The 15841-nt window shown below is 43.5% G+C and overlaps 1 protein-coding gene and 1 pseudogene across 1 annotated transcript; one reads left to right on the forward strand and one right to left on the reverse strand.

Annotated features, from left to right (window-relative positions):
* Nucleotides 1–4031: 4031 nt before the first annotated feature.
* Nucleotides 4032–8192, forward strand: LOC112898122 (annotated as a pseudogene).
* A 1635-nt stretch (nt 8193–9827) lies between these two features.
* On the reverse strand, nt 9828–13217 carry LOC112898551. Its single transcript, XM_025966890.1, has 3 exons — nt 13062–13217; nt 10456–11380; nt 9828–10189 (listed from the first exon to the last, which is right to left on the reverse strand). The coding sequence occupies exons 2-3, from the start codon at nt 11359–11361 to the stop codon at nt 10088–10090; spliced, it is 1008 nt and encodes a 335-aa protein (XP_025822675.1). The 5' UTR covers nt 11362–11380; nt 13062–13217; the 3' UTR covers nt 9828–10087.
* Between the last annotated feature and the right edge of the window lie 2624 nt (nt 13218–15841).

Here is a 15841-nt window from a genome sequence, read left to right on the forward strand (position 1 = left end):
AATAGAAATCCTATGAGTTGCTCCGAGACTACTGGGACCTATCCGACAAGAGGACTTCATCCTTCATTCTTATCATCTATCATTTGGAAAATATGAATATATTAAACCATCACATCAACATAATAAGAAAAAAAATTGTGAATGGTATTTATATACTTATATGTGGTCACTCATCACCTTCTCACTTACTAAAGTTTGCAAGTACTCACAAACGTAATAGCTGCATACATTGTTTCCACTTTCTAGTCTCTAATACTAAAGGAGAAAAGAACAAACAAGATGTGCAAATTTGTTGGCGTCTTTTAAGCCTAACAAATAAATCCGCAACCGTACAATTACCAATGTAGCGTAACAGATAAATTTGCAAGCGTACGAATATCGATGTAGCGCGAAAGTGCACTAATCCTAACTGTTTCGTCTAGGGGTAGGTGACAACAAAGGAAGAGAGATAGATAGAAGGGTAGAGAGGGTACTTGTTAGATAAACTAAATTTTCCCAAGAAATAGAGTGAACCGGAATTCACTGCACTGTCTACTTCGAGTACCTGGACTGAGCTAATTCCAAATAGGGATGGGAAGGGGAGTCGCCAAGCCAGCACCAACCACTCTTACATGGTGGAATATGTAATATGTAGGCCAAACAGAATTGTCACAACTTGCCGACTACAACTACCATCCTTGGGGTTGGGTACAAACCAAGACAATCTAAAGTCTAGACATCGCGTTTATACCACTCGATCATTATTTCACTCCATGTTAGAGCAAAACATCCAAATCTAGTAACACAAGCCTAGTAAACAATGAACGAGGAACCCCCACACGAATGAAAGTAATTACTAAAGCTTAATTAATTAGGAAGACCAGAGTTACCAGACAAGATCCAGATGTTACTCGAAGCTGAGCTGCATCTCTATAGAGATACAAGGTAGAAGAGATGCCGACACTCCAGCTCCTCCCCAGCAATCTCACCTCGCCTCTCTCCCTATTTTCTATGAGTAGTGTTGAGGGCTTCGCCTAGGAGCTTATCTTCACTTGTGTTCCTTCTCTTGAGCAGTGTACTCCTATTTATAGCTTGAGGAAGGTGGTTTAGGATAGGGGGCTACTTTTAGGTGAGTGTGAAGGTGGTTGGCGGTGGATCCAGTTCGGTTGAACCATAGGGTTTCGGCCAAACCGTTGGATGCACCACCATCCACTTCGTCGGCTTTGATTGCTTGCTGGCGTCGGTGCGCAACTGTTCGAGATGGTTGATGGTCTTTGGGAGTCAAGTTGGGTTCGGCCGAACCTAACCTAGCATCGTGGAGTCATCCTTTGCATCGCCTTTGCCTTTGGATGGCTGGTGATTCTTCCTCAGTTACGTACGAAGGTAATCTTGGTCATTTACTTTATTTGGTGGGCCTGTGGATCCATCTGTCATTCCTAGGGTCCCTCGGATCAAATCGACTTCGATAGCACACTTCTCCTGCATTCCGTCTGCGTTTCCTTGCATGCGGATGAAGTGTGGCTGTAATGGGCTTAGTTAGGGTTCGGCCGACCTTGGCATGGTTCGGCCAAACTCATGGAGTTTGGCTGAACCTGAATTGGTCTGGTTTTCGACACCTTTTGGCCCATTTGTCACCTGCACCATAAATTTGCCAAAACTCGTGGAATGTGTCAAAATAAAGTCTAGAGATGTTCCACCAGTCTTGCTAATAACTATATTTGCAGACTTGGGCCTGTATTTGTTTTCTTTACACTCCTTTGCATGGTGCCCCTCAAGATCGCAAGTGTAGCACTTGCACTTTCTCTTCTTCTTAAAGGCGGTTGTTAGTTTAGGCTTTGCACTGTTATCCAGCTTGTTCTTCTTCTTCTTCTTCTTGTTTGGGAAGCATTGGAATTATTCTTCTGCACACAAAATTGGCATTTGAGGCACCAACAACTCCTTTGCCGCGAGTATTGTTCGCCTTCGCTTTCTCCTCAACATCCAAAGAGCCAATCAAGTCAGCAATGCTGAACACTTGTCTGTTATGTTTCAGAAAAGTGGCAAAGTCCCTCAAAGAATGTGGCAGCCTAGTGATTATGCTCCCAACCACACACTTGTCAGGAAACTCACACTTGAAGCTCTTGAGTTCCTTTGCTAGTGATTGAATCTCAAGGGCCTATCCCACTATTGGACGGTCATCTACCATCTTATAGTCATTAAACATTTACATGATATACAACTCACTCCTAGCATCAGAAACACCATATTTGGCCTCAAGCGCATCCATTAGATCTTTGGGAGACTGCAACAAGATATAGATATCCACCAGTTCTTTAGCTAGAACACTAATCACGACACCTCGAAATAGGTTATCAGTTGCCATGAAAGTTTGCTCCACCTCTGGAGTCTCAAACGTTTCAGGCTTCTCCTATGTGATGTGAAAAATGTTCATGGCCATCAACCAAAGGACCATCCCATCATGCCACCTCTTAAAGTTTGTCCCATTGAAAATATTTGGATTGTTAGAAATTTAGGCATTTTACAGTATATTTTAATTCTAAAAATTAATAATTTAATCATGACAAATTGTAGTGATCTTGTGACAACATAAAATATAATAAGAACCAGAATAGATTCAGGAAATACCCTGAGGTGGGTCCTTTACCAGAGGCATTGGATGCCCTGTCGCTAACTAGAGTAGACATGCTACTCGGTTGACCTTGCTTCAAGTAGCCGAACAAAGTCGTTGCAGGGAGATGTTTGCTGTGCAGTCCCACGACGGCTTTCTAGATGTAGCACGTACAAAGGCCTTCAGGAAGTAGCAGGAAGTAGATGTACACTGAGAAGTCGTGTAGTCGTACGCTCCCCAAAAACCTTACTGCCCGCCTATCCCGACGATGAGGTTCAGGAGACCTGCTCACGCAAACCTCTGTGTGTGCAGAGCTTTTCGTTGAGGATGAAGGGCAGCAGCAGATGAGCAAAAGGGAGAAGAGAGGGATCTCCTGAGTGGGAGTATCTGAGTGTGTTGGGTATGGAGGAAGAGAGGAAGGAGCTTGCTTATATAGACGCTGGTTGAGGTGAGGGGGATGAACCTAGACGTCTTTACCCGAGTTAATGACGGTTAGTTACTGGTAACGTCAGAACAATGGCCCAGCTATCAACGTCATTCAAATACTTAGTTTTGTTACCTCATCTTGTCGCAACGCATGGCTTGGCTCGTCACGCCCTCGTCCCGGCGAGGCGAGCGAGTGTGCGTGTGTGGCATGCCATTCTCCTTTTTCCAAGTTCACAAATAGTGTACTCATAGTCCACCATTTAAGTTGGTTAGGATTATTCCCAACTACCCATATAGTATTAACCACCTCATAACTCCCTATTATTTACTCGTGGGATTTTAATTCTCAATTTATTATTTAGACAAATGGACCTAGCCCGTTTATTCCGACAAAGGGCGGGTCAATGGAGGATGCAGTATAAGTTTTCAATACAATGGAATGTAAAGATATGTTTTTTTTGGAATATAATGGTTAGTGGATACTCCCAAAGTGGGGACTTTGGGGCAGCCTTTGAGATTTTCAAGAATATGTGCAAAGAAAATATCCTACTAGACATGATAACTTGTAGTGCTGTAATTTCGGTATGCTTAGAGGGGATGCTACCAAGAGGCCCTTGATTCTTTTCGACAAATGATTCTTTATGGTTCAGAGCCAAATTCTATCACAATCATCTCTGTGTTGTCTGCCTGCGCTTCCTTGGGAGCACTATCTCTGGGTATGGAAACTCATGCATATTCTCTTAAGAAATGCCTAGTACTCTTGAATAATCATTTTGGAGGTGACGGAGATGGTGAGGATCTAATTGCCCAATGCATTAATAGATATGTACTCAAAGTGCAATGCTTCAAAGCTGCATAATCCATACTTGATTTTATACTGTAAGGAAAATGGTCTAATTAGGTTATTATTGTGATTTTCATGATTGAATGACAACATAGACAATAGGACTAACAAGTTTGTAATCTCATATTTGTAGGATTTCTAGATCTCATGGATGAAATCCAAATTATAGTCAAGATGCCGAAAGTAAGTGGTCCAAATCCTAGCAAGTGCAAATCATAGTGAAAATCCAGAGATGAACCGACACCTTTGTTTTTGAACAGTGCGGAGCAATGGAAACTTCCAAGTGCAGTCATAGCTATAATACCGGTTGAACTAGTACTTTCTTTCAAAGCGTCGGTGCAATTTTGATCAGTCTGGTGATCCACTCAATAGTGCCCAAAAGGTTTGGTGAAGTTCAGTCTTTAGCACCGAATGATCCGGTACTACTAGTGGAAGCATCATTGCAAGTACCGGTCGATTTCAGAGAGCATGTTTGGCGATAGAAGATTTTAGGAGAAAATCCTTCAGCACCGCTGACGGGTGTCGGAGTAAGTATTCGTGCAATGACACAAGCAAAAGAAGACTGTGGGGAGAGAGAGGGGACAATGGCTATGTGGCTGAAAAGGGGTACCAGATGATCCGATACCCATCTAGTCAGAGTGTCGGTTCATCAGGTACTACTGCACTTTTTCTGGCCGTTGGAGCAATGGCTTTTTGGAATTCTTGGGCTATTTATACCCCTCTCTACTCGCCCATGTGGAGTTGTTGGAATATTGAGGAAGCTCATACACACTGAAGAAGACATCCAAACCACCATAGCGCTAAGTGATGACAACAAATAGCTTTAGCACATGCTTAGTGAGTGTTAGTGCTAGGTTAGGTTAAGAGAAAGTGAGTGAGCAAGTTGTAGCTACCTTTTGTCTTATTCTTGAGTGAACCATCACTGTATCGGCTCCTTGGAGTCTTAGTGGCTCGTTGATAAGTCATCAAACCTTCCGGTTTGGTGTGGAGTGGTGATGATGACCGTGTTCAGGGGACGGGGAGACCTCTCCTTTGTAGAAAACTCTGTAGTAAAGATGGATCGCATAGGTTATAGTTTTTAAGTTGTCTAATTCACCCCCTCTCCCTCTTAAGCTAAGAGCATCGATTCCTTTCACATACCTCAAAACACTACCGGAGACTAAGTCTTTGCCGAGGGCAAAAATCTTTGCCGAGTGCAATATATCGGGCACTCAGCAAATCAAGTCTTTGCCGAGTGCCGCACTCGGTAAAACAAAATACTCGGCAAACAATATTTTGCCTAGTGCCGGACACTCGGCAAAGATTTAGTTTGCCTAGTGCCGGACACTCGGCAAAGAGCCGTCAGCAACAAAACGGTAACTCACGGCCGTTAGATTTGCCGAGTGCCCGTGTGCTGGACACACGGCAAAGACTGCACGCGCGGCCCAAAATTTTTTGGAAACGAGGAGACAACTGCGCGCGCAGCCCAAAATTGTTTGGAAACGAGGCGACAACTGCATCGCCCGGCCCGAAATTTTTTTTGAAACGAGGCGCACGGGCTGCTCATCTCTCTCATCTCCTAAAATATCCGACCTCTCTCATTGAACCACAACCACTCGTTTGTTTTTTCTCTCTCACAAGTCTCTTCTCTCGTTCTTATCTCCTGCTCCATCCTTATCTCTCTCTCTCTCTCACAAGACTCCCGTTCCTCTCTCTCGCAGGGAGGACAACGATGAAGAAACCGTGCGGAGGCTCCTCCCGATGCACAGCTCCGGCTCCGGCGAGTAGCAGCAGCTCCACGACGCCGCTGGTGCGCGACCACCCCCACGGCTTCGTCCTCGGTGAGCTCCTTCCTGGGCACGGCACGACGCCCTCGGCGAGCTCCTTCCTCAGCACCTCACGGCGCCCTCAGCGAGCTCCTTCCTCGGCACGGCACGGCGACGCAAACGACGGCGCCACCGGCGAATCCTCTCGCCGGCGCGCGCGTCCACCGGAGTGTGGATGCGCCGCCGTCGAGCGGCCTCGCGGTGGCACCCTAGGGTTTGAGCGGCTCTACCCGGGCGGACGACAGCGACGGCGAGCGGCGCAAGAGGCACCGACCATGAGCTGTTTTTTTAATATTTTTTTACCGGATTTGCCGAGTGCCTTATCGCGGGCACTCGGCAAAGGCGCCGTCACGGCACCTTTTCTTTGTCGAGAGCAGAGAAAGGCACTCGGCAAAGTCTTTGCCGAGTGCCCGACAGAAAGCACTCGGTAAAAAGACCTTTGCCGACGATTTTTTTGCCGAGCCCACTTTGCCGAGTGCGGCACTCGGCAAAGCCTTTGCCGAGTGCATTCTATTGTTTGCCGAGTGCGGCGGACGCTCGGCAAAGAACCTGTCTCCGGTGGTGAAAGGAACGTAATGTGGTGGCTTAGACTGTCATGATCGATGGGTATGCGCAACATGGGGACTCAAATGATGCCCTAAAGCTTTTCTTGGAGATGATTTCAAAACCATATGCAGTTGCCCCAAATGCTTATACAATTTCCTGCATTTTGCACATTTGGCTCCTCTTCGTGTGGGTAAGCAGATTCATGCTTATGTCACCCACCACCATCAGTATGAAGCATCTATGTATTTTGTGGCAAACTGCCTTATCGATATGTACTCAAAGTGCGTGTGGTGATGTCGATATTGCTAGAAATGTATTTGATAGCATGCCTAAAAGGAATCAAGTATCTGGACATCAATGATGTCAAGATATGGAATGCATGGTCGTGGTAATGATGCCATGGATATATTTGCCAAAATGCAAAAGGAAGGCTTTGTTCCTGATGATATATCCTTCCTGGTTCTTCTCTACGCTTGCAGCCATTCAGGCTTGGTTGATCAGGGTCTCGATTACTATGATAGCATGCGTAGAGATTACGGTGTAGTTGCCAGTGCGGAGCATTATGCGTGTGTTATTGATTTGCTGGCCTGCTCTGGGCGATTAGATAAGGCATGGAAAACAGTTGAGGAAATGACAATGGAGCCTACTGCAGTTATCTTTTTTAGATAAAGAAAGATCCTGGCCTCGAACACTCACAGGTGAGTGTCTATAGCCAAGACGAACACAAAATGCAGTGCACGGACTGCCCAGCAAACAGCTTAACACAACCAATCCCAAAACACACTGAACCATCTACCAACCCAATCTGCTACCCCTGCAGTCTTCCTCTGAAGTTCCAGCCACCCTTTGCACTGCAGTTATCTGGGTCGCATTACTTAGTACCTGATCAAGAGTACATTCAAATGTGGAACTTGCTGAATACGCTCTGAACAAACTGGTTGATATGAAAGCAGAGAACGATGGATCCCACTCGCTGATCTCCAACATTTATGCCACAGCAAGGCGGTGGAAAGATGTAGCAAGAATCGGACAACTGATGAAGAAGTCAGGGATAGGCCCGGATGCAGCTGGGTCCAGGGTAAGAAAGGCACTGCATCTTTCTTTGTTGGAGATCATTGACACACCCTCTATCTCCAGAGGTTTATGCTCTTTTAGAGAGACTAATCGATCGCATTAAGGCTATGGGTTGTGTCCTTGAGACAAACTTCGCATTGCACGATGTCGATGAAGAGGAGAAAAATAATCTTATTGCTGAACACAGTGAGAAGCTTGCCCTCGCATACGGACTCTTCACAACTTCCCCTGGTTGTCCCATACGGATCACAAAGAATCTGCGTGTCTGTGGCGACTGTCACAGTGCATTCACTTATATCTCGAAGATTGTTGACCATGAGATCATAATGCGAGATTCCAGTCGCTTCCATCATTTCAAGAAGGGCTCCTGCTCCAATCCTGTGCGATGGCTATTGGTAGGGTGGTAACAGATATGGCCCGATGCTTTCTTCACCATCCAACTTGTCCCTTATATATTTTTAGCTTAAAATTGAATAACATCAGAGCCCAACCCTTTTAGGGCCCACTCTTAAATTATCTAGACTTAAATTTAAGATCTTTTACCACCCCTAACTATTGGTGATATATATATATATATATATATATATATATTTATATATATATATATATATATATATATGATGATATCTCGTCCTGTAAAAGCAGTGGGTGCAGAAGAAATACTAATTATTTCCCATAGAAAGAAATACTAATGTGATGATGATTGTTCTCAAAAGGACTAATATGTTCAAATTTTATTATACTGATTACCATTGTTTTACTGTGCTTCTGTAGTTGTCACCTGCACTGGTATTTGTTATTTGTCGGTTTTCTTTCATGCCATATGCTGATTTGTTTTAAGCTGTGACTCTTACAGACGATCTGCACCGTGCAGCTGCTGTTCTTTCTCCTGAACAAGTCTGCTGTTTGAGTTGCCGCAAGGGGTTGATTTGTTCAGATTGAGAAGTTGTACTTGTCTGCCTTTCATCAGATGTTCTTGGTGCCTGTGTTTTCTAATGACACGTGTTTACAGAAACTGAGATGATATTCCCTTTTGCAAAATTGAATTCTTCTTCTCTTTCTACATTGAATACAGATGACACCAAAACAAACTTTTCATTGATGTGTGTGGCGGAAAATTGTATTGGTCGTTCATGAAAAGTGTTTATTTCAAATTTTCAAAAGGTACTTTGACAGGGCACCTCAGTGCTATCCTGTGTGAAACTTGGAGTTGATTTTATTCTTTTGGTAACATCACTCAAGTCCTGAAAGGTAAATAGGTTTGCTTCAGTCATCAGTTGAAGATTGCATTTTTACAAAGGCGGCAGCAATTGATATGAGAGAATTTGATTTGTGTACTGTGTCAATTACGGTATCCATATTTTGTATTACTTTAGTAATATTTATATTTTGAGAAACTTTACGGTATTTGGAAATTTTAAGAACCGTTGAAGGGTCCAGATCCAATGGTTAAAAAGTAGGAAGAACCCATTACGAAAAATCTAAGACGTGAACCGGAACCTATTATTTCGTGGGTCAGGAACCGCTCGTAATAATAACGGTAAGGGTATTTTGGTATTTTCATTTATGGTTTCAGTCAATAATAAGTACCCTTTGCTTGATGAGGCATCGCATCTTCTTGGTCCATAAATACAACCGAATCCGTTTCTAATGTTTTTGTCTTTTTCTTTTTATTTACACTTTTGTTTTTCCGTTACCTCTACTCTTTCCATCCCATGACATCCTAACTAGCAAGCCAACTGCTAGGACAACCATATGCTCGCCCCAACCGGTTTAATCTCTGGCGAGTATTCATGGGTATGTCAACCAAAGGGACCAATTTCTAAAAAATGTTGGTACGGATTTCGGCAGAGGTGTGGCTAGGTGCTGCCCTTCTAGTTACACATGTCCAAATTCATGCAGTGGCGGAGCTATGGTTAGTTGTTGGGGCCCGCCGACCCTGACGAAATTATGATAATCCTATATAAAGCTAATGTTCGTTACTGTTTTTTAGTGTTGATGATCCCGTCCAGAAATGATGAGGACCCCGGTGGCCGTAATTTCTAGCTTCGCCCCTGAATTCATGGCTTCACGTCTTTGGCCAAATGCAATTTTGTGTAGTGCTGCGCACGTAGCTTTCATGTCTTGAGGCCAGCGGCAGCCGTGCGCTGTCGTGGTCGCCAACAGAGACGACGCCTCACCGGCTGCCCACATACAGTTTGACTCTGAGCCGCACTCGTCAATTCTCGCACTAAAACAGACTAGTATTTCTCATTGCTGCAACACATGTTTACATCGTAACCGAGGCAATTTTCACATGCAAAACTAGCCATTACACTGATAAACGATTAATTTCAAATAAACTACTTTCAGTTGATTACGCATCAATGACTGATGAGTTGGGCTCGCAAGTAGTATCGATTTCAAATTCATGTTGATCCTTCCTTGTCAACAACGTGACAAGACAATCACATTTGGTTTCATTTACTACATAGGTGCGCATCTCTCGCAACAAGGTGGTGCTTCCGGCGCTGCTAGGCAGAATTTTAGAGAAGGAAAGTATAACTTCCAGCCTTAAGGAACTCAATTTACACGCCACCTTTGATTTATATACCAAAACAAACAATAAACTTATACAAAATTGCAGGCACATAGCGATAGCACAATATAATACTGACAAACTGATTTGATTGTGAAGGGAGAGAAAGAAGCAAAAAATAAAGCAGAACTTATATACTTCTTTGTATGCTGCACGTAGGAACAAACTCTTCAACTAATCCATGTCATTTATCCATCTTGTGAGGTTTGGCTGTATAAAAGACCCCTTTAACTCGAGGGTTCACCTTTCATCTTTGCTTCAAGGTCCTTCACAGTATTAGTAAGAGGTCTTGCATCACGAGCTTTAGCCAGCTTACCATGTTCATCATACTGCATAAAATGGCATTATCAGTAAAGAAGTGGCAAGCAATCGCATCAGATCAACCTTTGCATTTTATTTCATCAAAATTTTGTCTGCAAATAAGATAAGACATATTTTTTGACAAAAATAAAAGGTTTACTATATAATCAGATGTAAAGCGATTGAACAAGATTCACATGTGCCATCAATTTCCACATAATATGCCGGAAGCAAATAGGACACTTAGTTCATTCCAAAAGCATATAATGTAATTTAGAAAGATCAAAAGCCAGACCTTTTCAAGCTTCTGAGCAAGCTCCTTAAGTTCTTCTTCCGAACGCCCTTTCTTGTGAATCACCTTAAGGACCTTAAGCAAATGTGCCTGAAGAAACTCCAAGCAGTGCTTCTCAAGATCGCGCTCAGCGAATGAGGAATCACAGCCGAAGGGGCACTTCATGGGCCTCATTGGGCAGACGGTGACACAGTGCCTATCCATATCACGCCTCAGGAGGCGCTTGTCACAGTTCTGCTCGCACTGAAGGACCTTGAATGGGCAAGCAGCATCATGAGCATCCATGCAGCGGACAGAAACTTTAGCTCGGCATCCTTCGTTTGGGCAAGTAACAGGTCTGAAGCTACATTGTTCCTTGTGATCAGCCAGTCGCTCCTCATTTTCATACTTCTCAGGGCAGTGGAACTTGGTCTTGATGTCGACATTCTTGAGGAGGACCTCGGCAATGGCTTCCCTCCTATCCAGAGGCCAGAAGCGGGTCATCTCCATCTCCTGGACAAAGTCATCAATCTTATCCTCGCGGTTGTCACTCAGCAGCCACCCAGAGACATGGCCGATGATATTCCTCTTGGTGCTGCTGAAATCATCCATAAAAATTGAAACGATTTCGAAAGGGTCCTCCGGCATCTCATTCTCGGTTTCCTGATTCGCTTCGGACTCGATCAGAGCATCAGCAATGAAAGTATCGCTCCTCTGTGTGACGTAGTCCACCATCTCCTTCCTCAACTCAACCGCGACAACGGAGGGCTTCCTGAACAGATCACCTGTCGTGCCGTCAACGCAGACTGCAGCCAGGCCAGGGAGCAAGAGCTGTGCCAGCTTGTGCATTGCCTCTGAATCGCAGTACGGACATTGAAGGAGCGGGCCTTCGCCTCTCTCTGTTCCAGGATCCGTTACTGGAAGATCCATTGCGCTTTGTGATCAGAACCTGCAAACAGAAGAAGCTGTCAAGCAACCAAATCAGCAACAAAAAGAAATCTATACACGTTGCTAGTGAAGGAGAAGGTGAAGAAAACAAAAAAAAAACAAGACTTTCTGGTTCAATCTCTACAATCCTTCAGATGAACATGTGAAAGAAACCTTCTCACATTAATAACATAGATACTAACTCAAAGGTTGATCCAAGGGGCGGACATAAAGAATCAGACCCGATTCTAGGTGGATTTGAGGGCTTGTAGCAAAGAAATCCATGACACTGTAACAAGCGTCCCAGAAAAGGAAATATTTTGGGAAAACTTCCATCATGTCATGAAGAATTCTATCTCAACTATTTTATTTCCTTTTAGTTTTGGATTTTTTATTTGATTTGGCATTATTCAACAAGAAAAAAAAGGAAAAATTTTGACAATTTATTTTTTTTAAAAAAATTATGTGATAATTATGAAAACCAAATCTTTCTGTGACAGATTTGATGTGTCCAAATCTGTCATATTTCTGAAAAATGACAAACTGACACATCAGCTAATAAAGTGACAGATTTTAGTTGCACAAATCTGTCAAATTTTACTAATAGGCTAACCATTACTTAACCAGGTCCAATAATAACCCAAACCCAATAATAACACTTTGGACCAACACCAAATCCAACTTCCGATTCCAGTACCTCATGTTCACAATCAACAAAATGAGGACAACAAAAAAGTAAGTATTGCTACTGCAATTCTCTAACATATTTTTTTTTTCAATTCTGCACTTCTTCTTTCTGAGCAGGTTAAAACCTAGAGAGAAACTGAACAAAACTTGGACTAGTAGCGATAGAAACCATGAGTCATACAATATGTGATCTACATTGCTAGTCTAAATTATACTTGAAAAAAAATTGATGGCAGGAATCAAATCACACTATTCAGCTGCAATAAGAGAAGATAGAAGATAAAAGCTAGAACAAATCAGCTTGGAATAAACAATAGGCATGACAGAATCAAGTGGAGGGACACAAAGAAAATGTACATATCAATAGATGCATGATTTCAATTGGAAAACAGAAGACGAGGTGATAGCATCTTATTATACTCAAATACCAAACCATAGTACAAAATTGCAATTTGGTGGCTTACAGTTATGATAAAATATTTAGTTAGTTTTAATGCTTCAAGATCCAGGCCAGAAACTCATCCCAGCATAAATCGGCAAACATCGTGAGAGCAAGAATTAACACAAATTCACATTGCCGCACTAATTGGTGACCCGAATTGATGGATTGTGATTCCAGTTCCAAGAAAACATTGACGGAATCATTAACACGGAAGAGGTACAGCCGCGGAAAAGCGCAGGCGGCAAATCCCTAAAAAAATTCGTCGAAATAAAACAGACACGCAACAAGATAGACCAAATCCGCAGCACACCGGATTGATTGGTTGCTTATTTCGAAAAAAGATGAACAAACAGTTGGGTTCCAGCGCTCAAGCAACGAAGGGGAAAGATCCGCAGCGCAATACATCACGAACAAGCGAGGGCATCCTATCCTAACCAGCCAGGGAGACGAAAACGACAGGAATGAGACACGCAACCGCGTCCGGATCTCCAGTGCAGGCCAATGGCGTTCGTCGCTGGGGGGAGATGAGGACGCCATCCGACGGGGAAGGAAGGAGGGAAGGAGAGATGCGCACCTTGATCTGGATCGGGGCGAGGCCGGCCAGCGCGGTGGGGAGGGCGGTGGGGAGGCACTACGAGGAGAGGACGCGGCCGGCCCTTGGAATGGGACTATGGGAGAGAGCCAGAGGGGTTCCCGTCCCGTCCCGGTGAACCGTCCGAATATTGGCGACGGTCGACTGGCCGGCAAAACATCTGAAATAGGATGGGCATGTCGCATGTGCAAATCCTATCTTTTTATTCAAAAAATCAGATTATATTCTTTTTGAAATTTTTAAACATCGTATGTTTACTATCTATAATAATGATTACAACACTACTTGTACGAGAAAGCCTGGTATAAGCATGTTTTTTGTTTTATGTTAGTAAAACAATATCAAAGGTTCGTGTGTGTGGTTCACCGCTTATAAAAGAATTAAGCGAAACTTTAACTTATGTTGGATGGGCACGCCGGTAGGCGTCGAGGACAGGCCAGCGATCTACCTGAGCCCATGGAATGATATTTCCACTAAAAAACAGCTTTTACGATAATGCTATAAATGGCATTTGTATTCCATCTATAATAATATTATGGCAAATTTAATGATTTTGTAAGAACAAAACTCGTATTTTGAATAGTTATATTTTTCTAACTTGTGATAAGCTTCATGAGTAAAAGTGGAGAAATTTGCTGAGCAAGCAAAATACCTAACATTGCAGCTTCATACACAGCAAACAAAATAATAATATCTCTAACACCCTGTTTGGATGTAAGACATTGAATCCTGAAATTCGTAATTGGTATTAAGGGTATCAAATATCTATTGTTTGGATGGTTTCGAAATTGGTATTGGAAACTTGGAGCATCTCCAAAAGATTACCAAAACCTCATCAAACTTAACCTTTTGTAGGGTACTCTCCTATTATTGGTAATGCACTTTTTTGTCATCTCCTCTAACATATTACCAAAACCTCTCACACGTCTTGTTGCTGGGAGGCTCTTCTGCTGTCTTGTTTCTTTTTTCCCAGCTGGCATGATCAGGATAAGGGGGATCGGGAGTGGTCTTACCTCCTCTCATGGTCACTGCGTTGACGTTCTCCATGGAAGATTCGGGTTGCCCCAAGATCTTCCCTATCTCAGCAGAGGGAATAGCAGCAGGTAACTAAGCTAATTGAGTTTCCAACATCTTATTGAAGCTTAGTTGGTTCTTGATAGCAGAGGAGATGTCATCCATCTTGGCATGGATGGTCTCCAGACTTGTCATTGGCAGCCAACTTCTTTTGCAGTGATTCATTGATCTTTACTTGGCCGAATACGGGATCTCTTATAGAAGGCTGGTTAGGATTGAAAGAATGTTGATTACCAGTATGTCCTTGGTAGTAGGGGTGCGACTGATTCCACCCCTGACCTCCTTGTGGACGGAACCCATTGTTATGGTTGTTCATGTACATGACATCCTCATAGGTTTCGATGTAGTTGTTCCGTAAACGTCTAGTATTCCCGCAGACCTCACATGTCATGCAAGTGTCCAAGGCTTGAAGTGCGTGCATTGGAGCCTTGTCATGGGAATGATCATCCATTTTCTAGAGGAGTAGGTCAAGCTTGGCGGCTAGCATGTCCGTCTCCTTGGCAGTGTGCATGCCGTGCTGATGTGGTTGGAGGCAATCTTCATTCCATCCTTGGTTGGACACCATCTTCTCGATCAAAACTATAGCCCTATCAATGGTTGAAGAAGGGACCACCTGCAGGAGTATCGACATGGTCACAGGCTATTGTAGAAGTTATGGAGAATAAACCAGTTGTCCATCCCATTGTGCGGACGCCAGGATGTACTCCTCAAGCCTCTCCCATGTTTCAGGTATTGACTCATTTGGCGCATGCTGGAAGCTCAAAATCCTTCCGCGAAGGGCATTGGTTTTGCCCATCGGAAAGAATTTGGCGAGGAACACTTTTCAACAGTTGGTCAGGCGCCTACAATACTTCAGTTGGCATAGAACCACTGTTTCCCTCTCCCAAGAAGAGAGAATGGGAACAGTCGGAGTCGGATCGTGTCCTGCGTGACTCCCTAGATAACGAAGGTACTGCAGAGTTCCAGAAACTGTTGGAGATGTGTGCTAGCGTTCTCATTAGCCTTGCCCAAAAAGGGCTGGCCTGACCATCATAATGAGACCCGTCTTGATCTCGAAGTTCTCTTCTCCACTGTTGACATCTGGCGCGACAGGAACGTTGTCAGCGGAAGGAGCCGAGAATTCACGGAGTGTCTTCTGGACCATAGCGGTTGGAAGTTGATGATGTTGGGGTGACTATTTCGGCTGCCGAGAGTGAGATCTGAGGAGGTATGACACGAGGTCGAACTCTTCTCAAAAGTGACTCAGATCCTCGGTAACATTTTTCAGTGGGTCGAAGCCAGTCATACACTACCCTATTTTCACATAAAAGAAAAAAGAGCCAAGTTAGCCTATTTGGGAAATGAATACCAACTAAGAGATTAATTAAGAACTTTAGCTATTCTTTTACTCCCCGGCAAAGGCGCCAAAAATGCTTGTTGCTATTTCTTATGTCACAGATAAATCTGCAAGCGCAAGGAATACCGTTGTAGCATTTTATCCAGGAGAATTCTAGGGTGTCGTATTTATATTTCCGTAGGAAGGTGGCGGTTTTAGAATAGATAAGTTGATAATTAATTATTGATAAAATATTCAATTGTATAAACAGGGGTAAGTTTAATATATGGATAATGCGGTAGTGTGACATACAAGTTAACTCAAGCTCAAACTTATGAATAGGCAAAAGCAGAGAGAAAGGAAGAAGAGAACT

Source organism: Panicum hallii, chromosome 6 (assembly GCF_002211085.1).
Source record: "Panicum hallii strain FIL2 chromosome 6, PHallii_v3.1, whole genome shotgun sequence".
Lineage (NCBI taxonomy): Eukaryota > Viridiplantae > Streptophyta > Magnoliopsida > Poales > Poaceae > Panicum > Panicum hallii.

Bases quoted from the DNA above. Each gene is read 5' to 3' on its own strand.
- LOC112898551 (XM_025966890.1), bottom strand. From the start codon at position 11,361: ATGGATCTTCCAGTAACGGATCCTGGAACAGAGAGAGGCGAAGGCCCG. The intron at 10,190-10,455 runs GTCTGGCTTTTG...CATTTTATGCAG, and splicing joins TTGCTCAGAAGCTTGAAAAG to TATGATGAACATGGTAAGCT.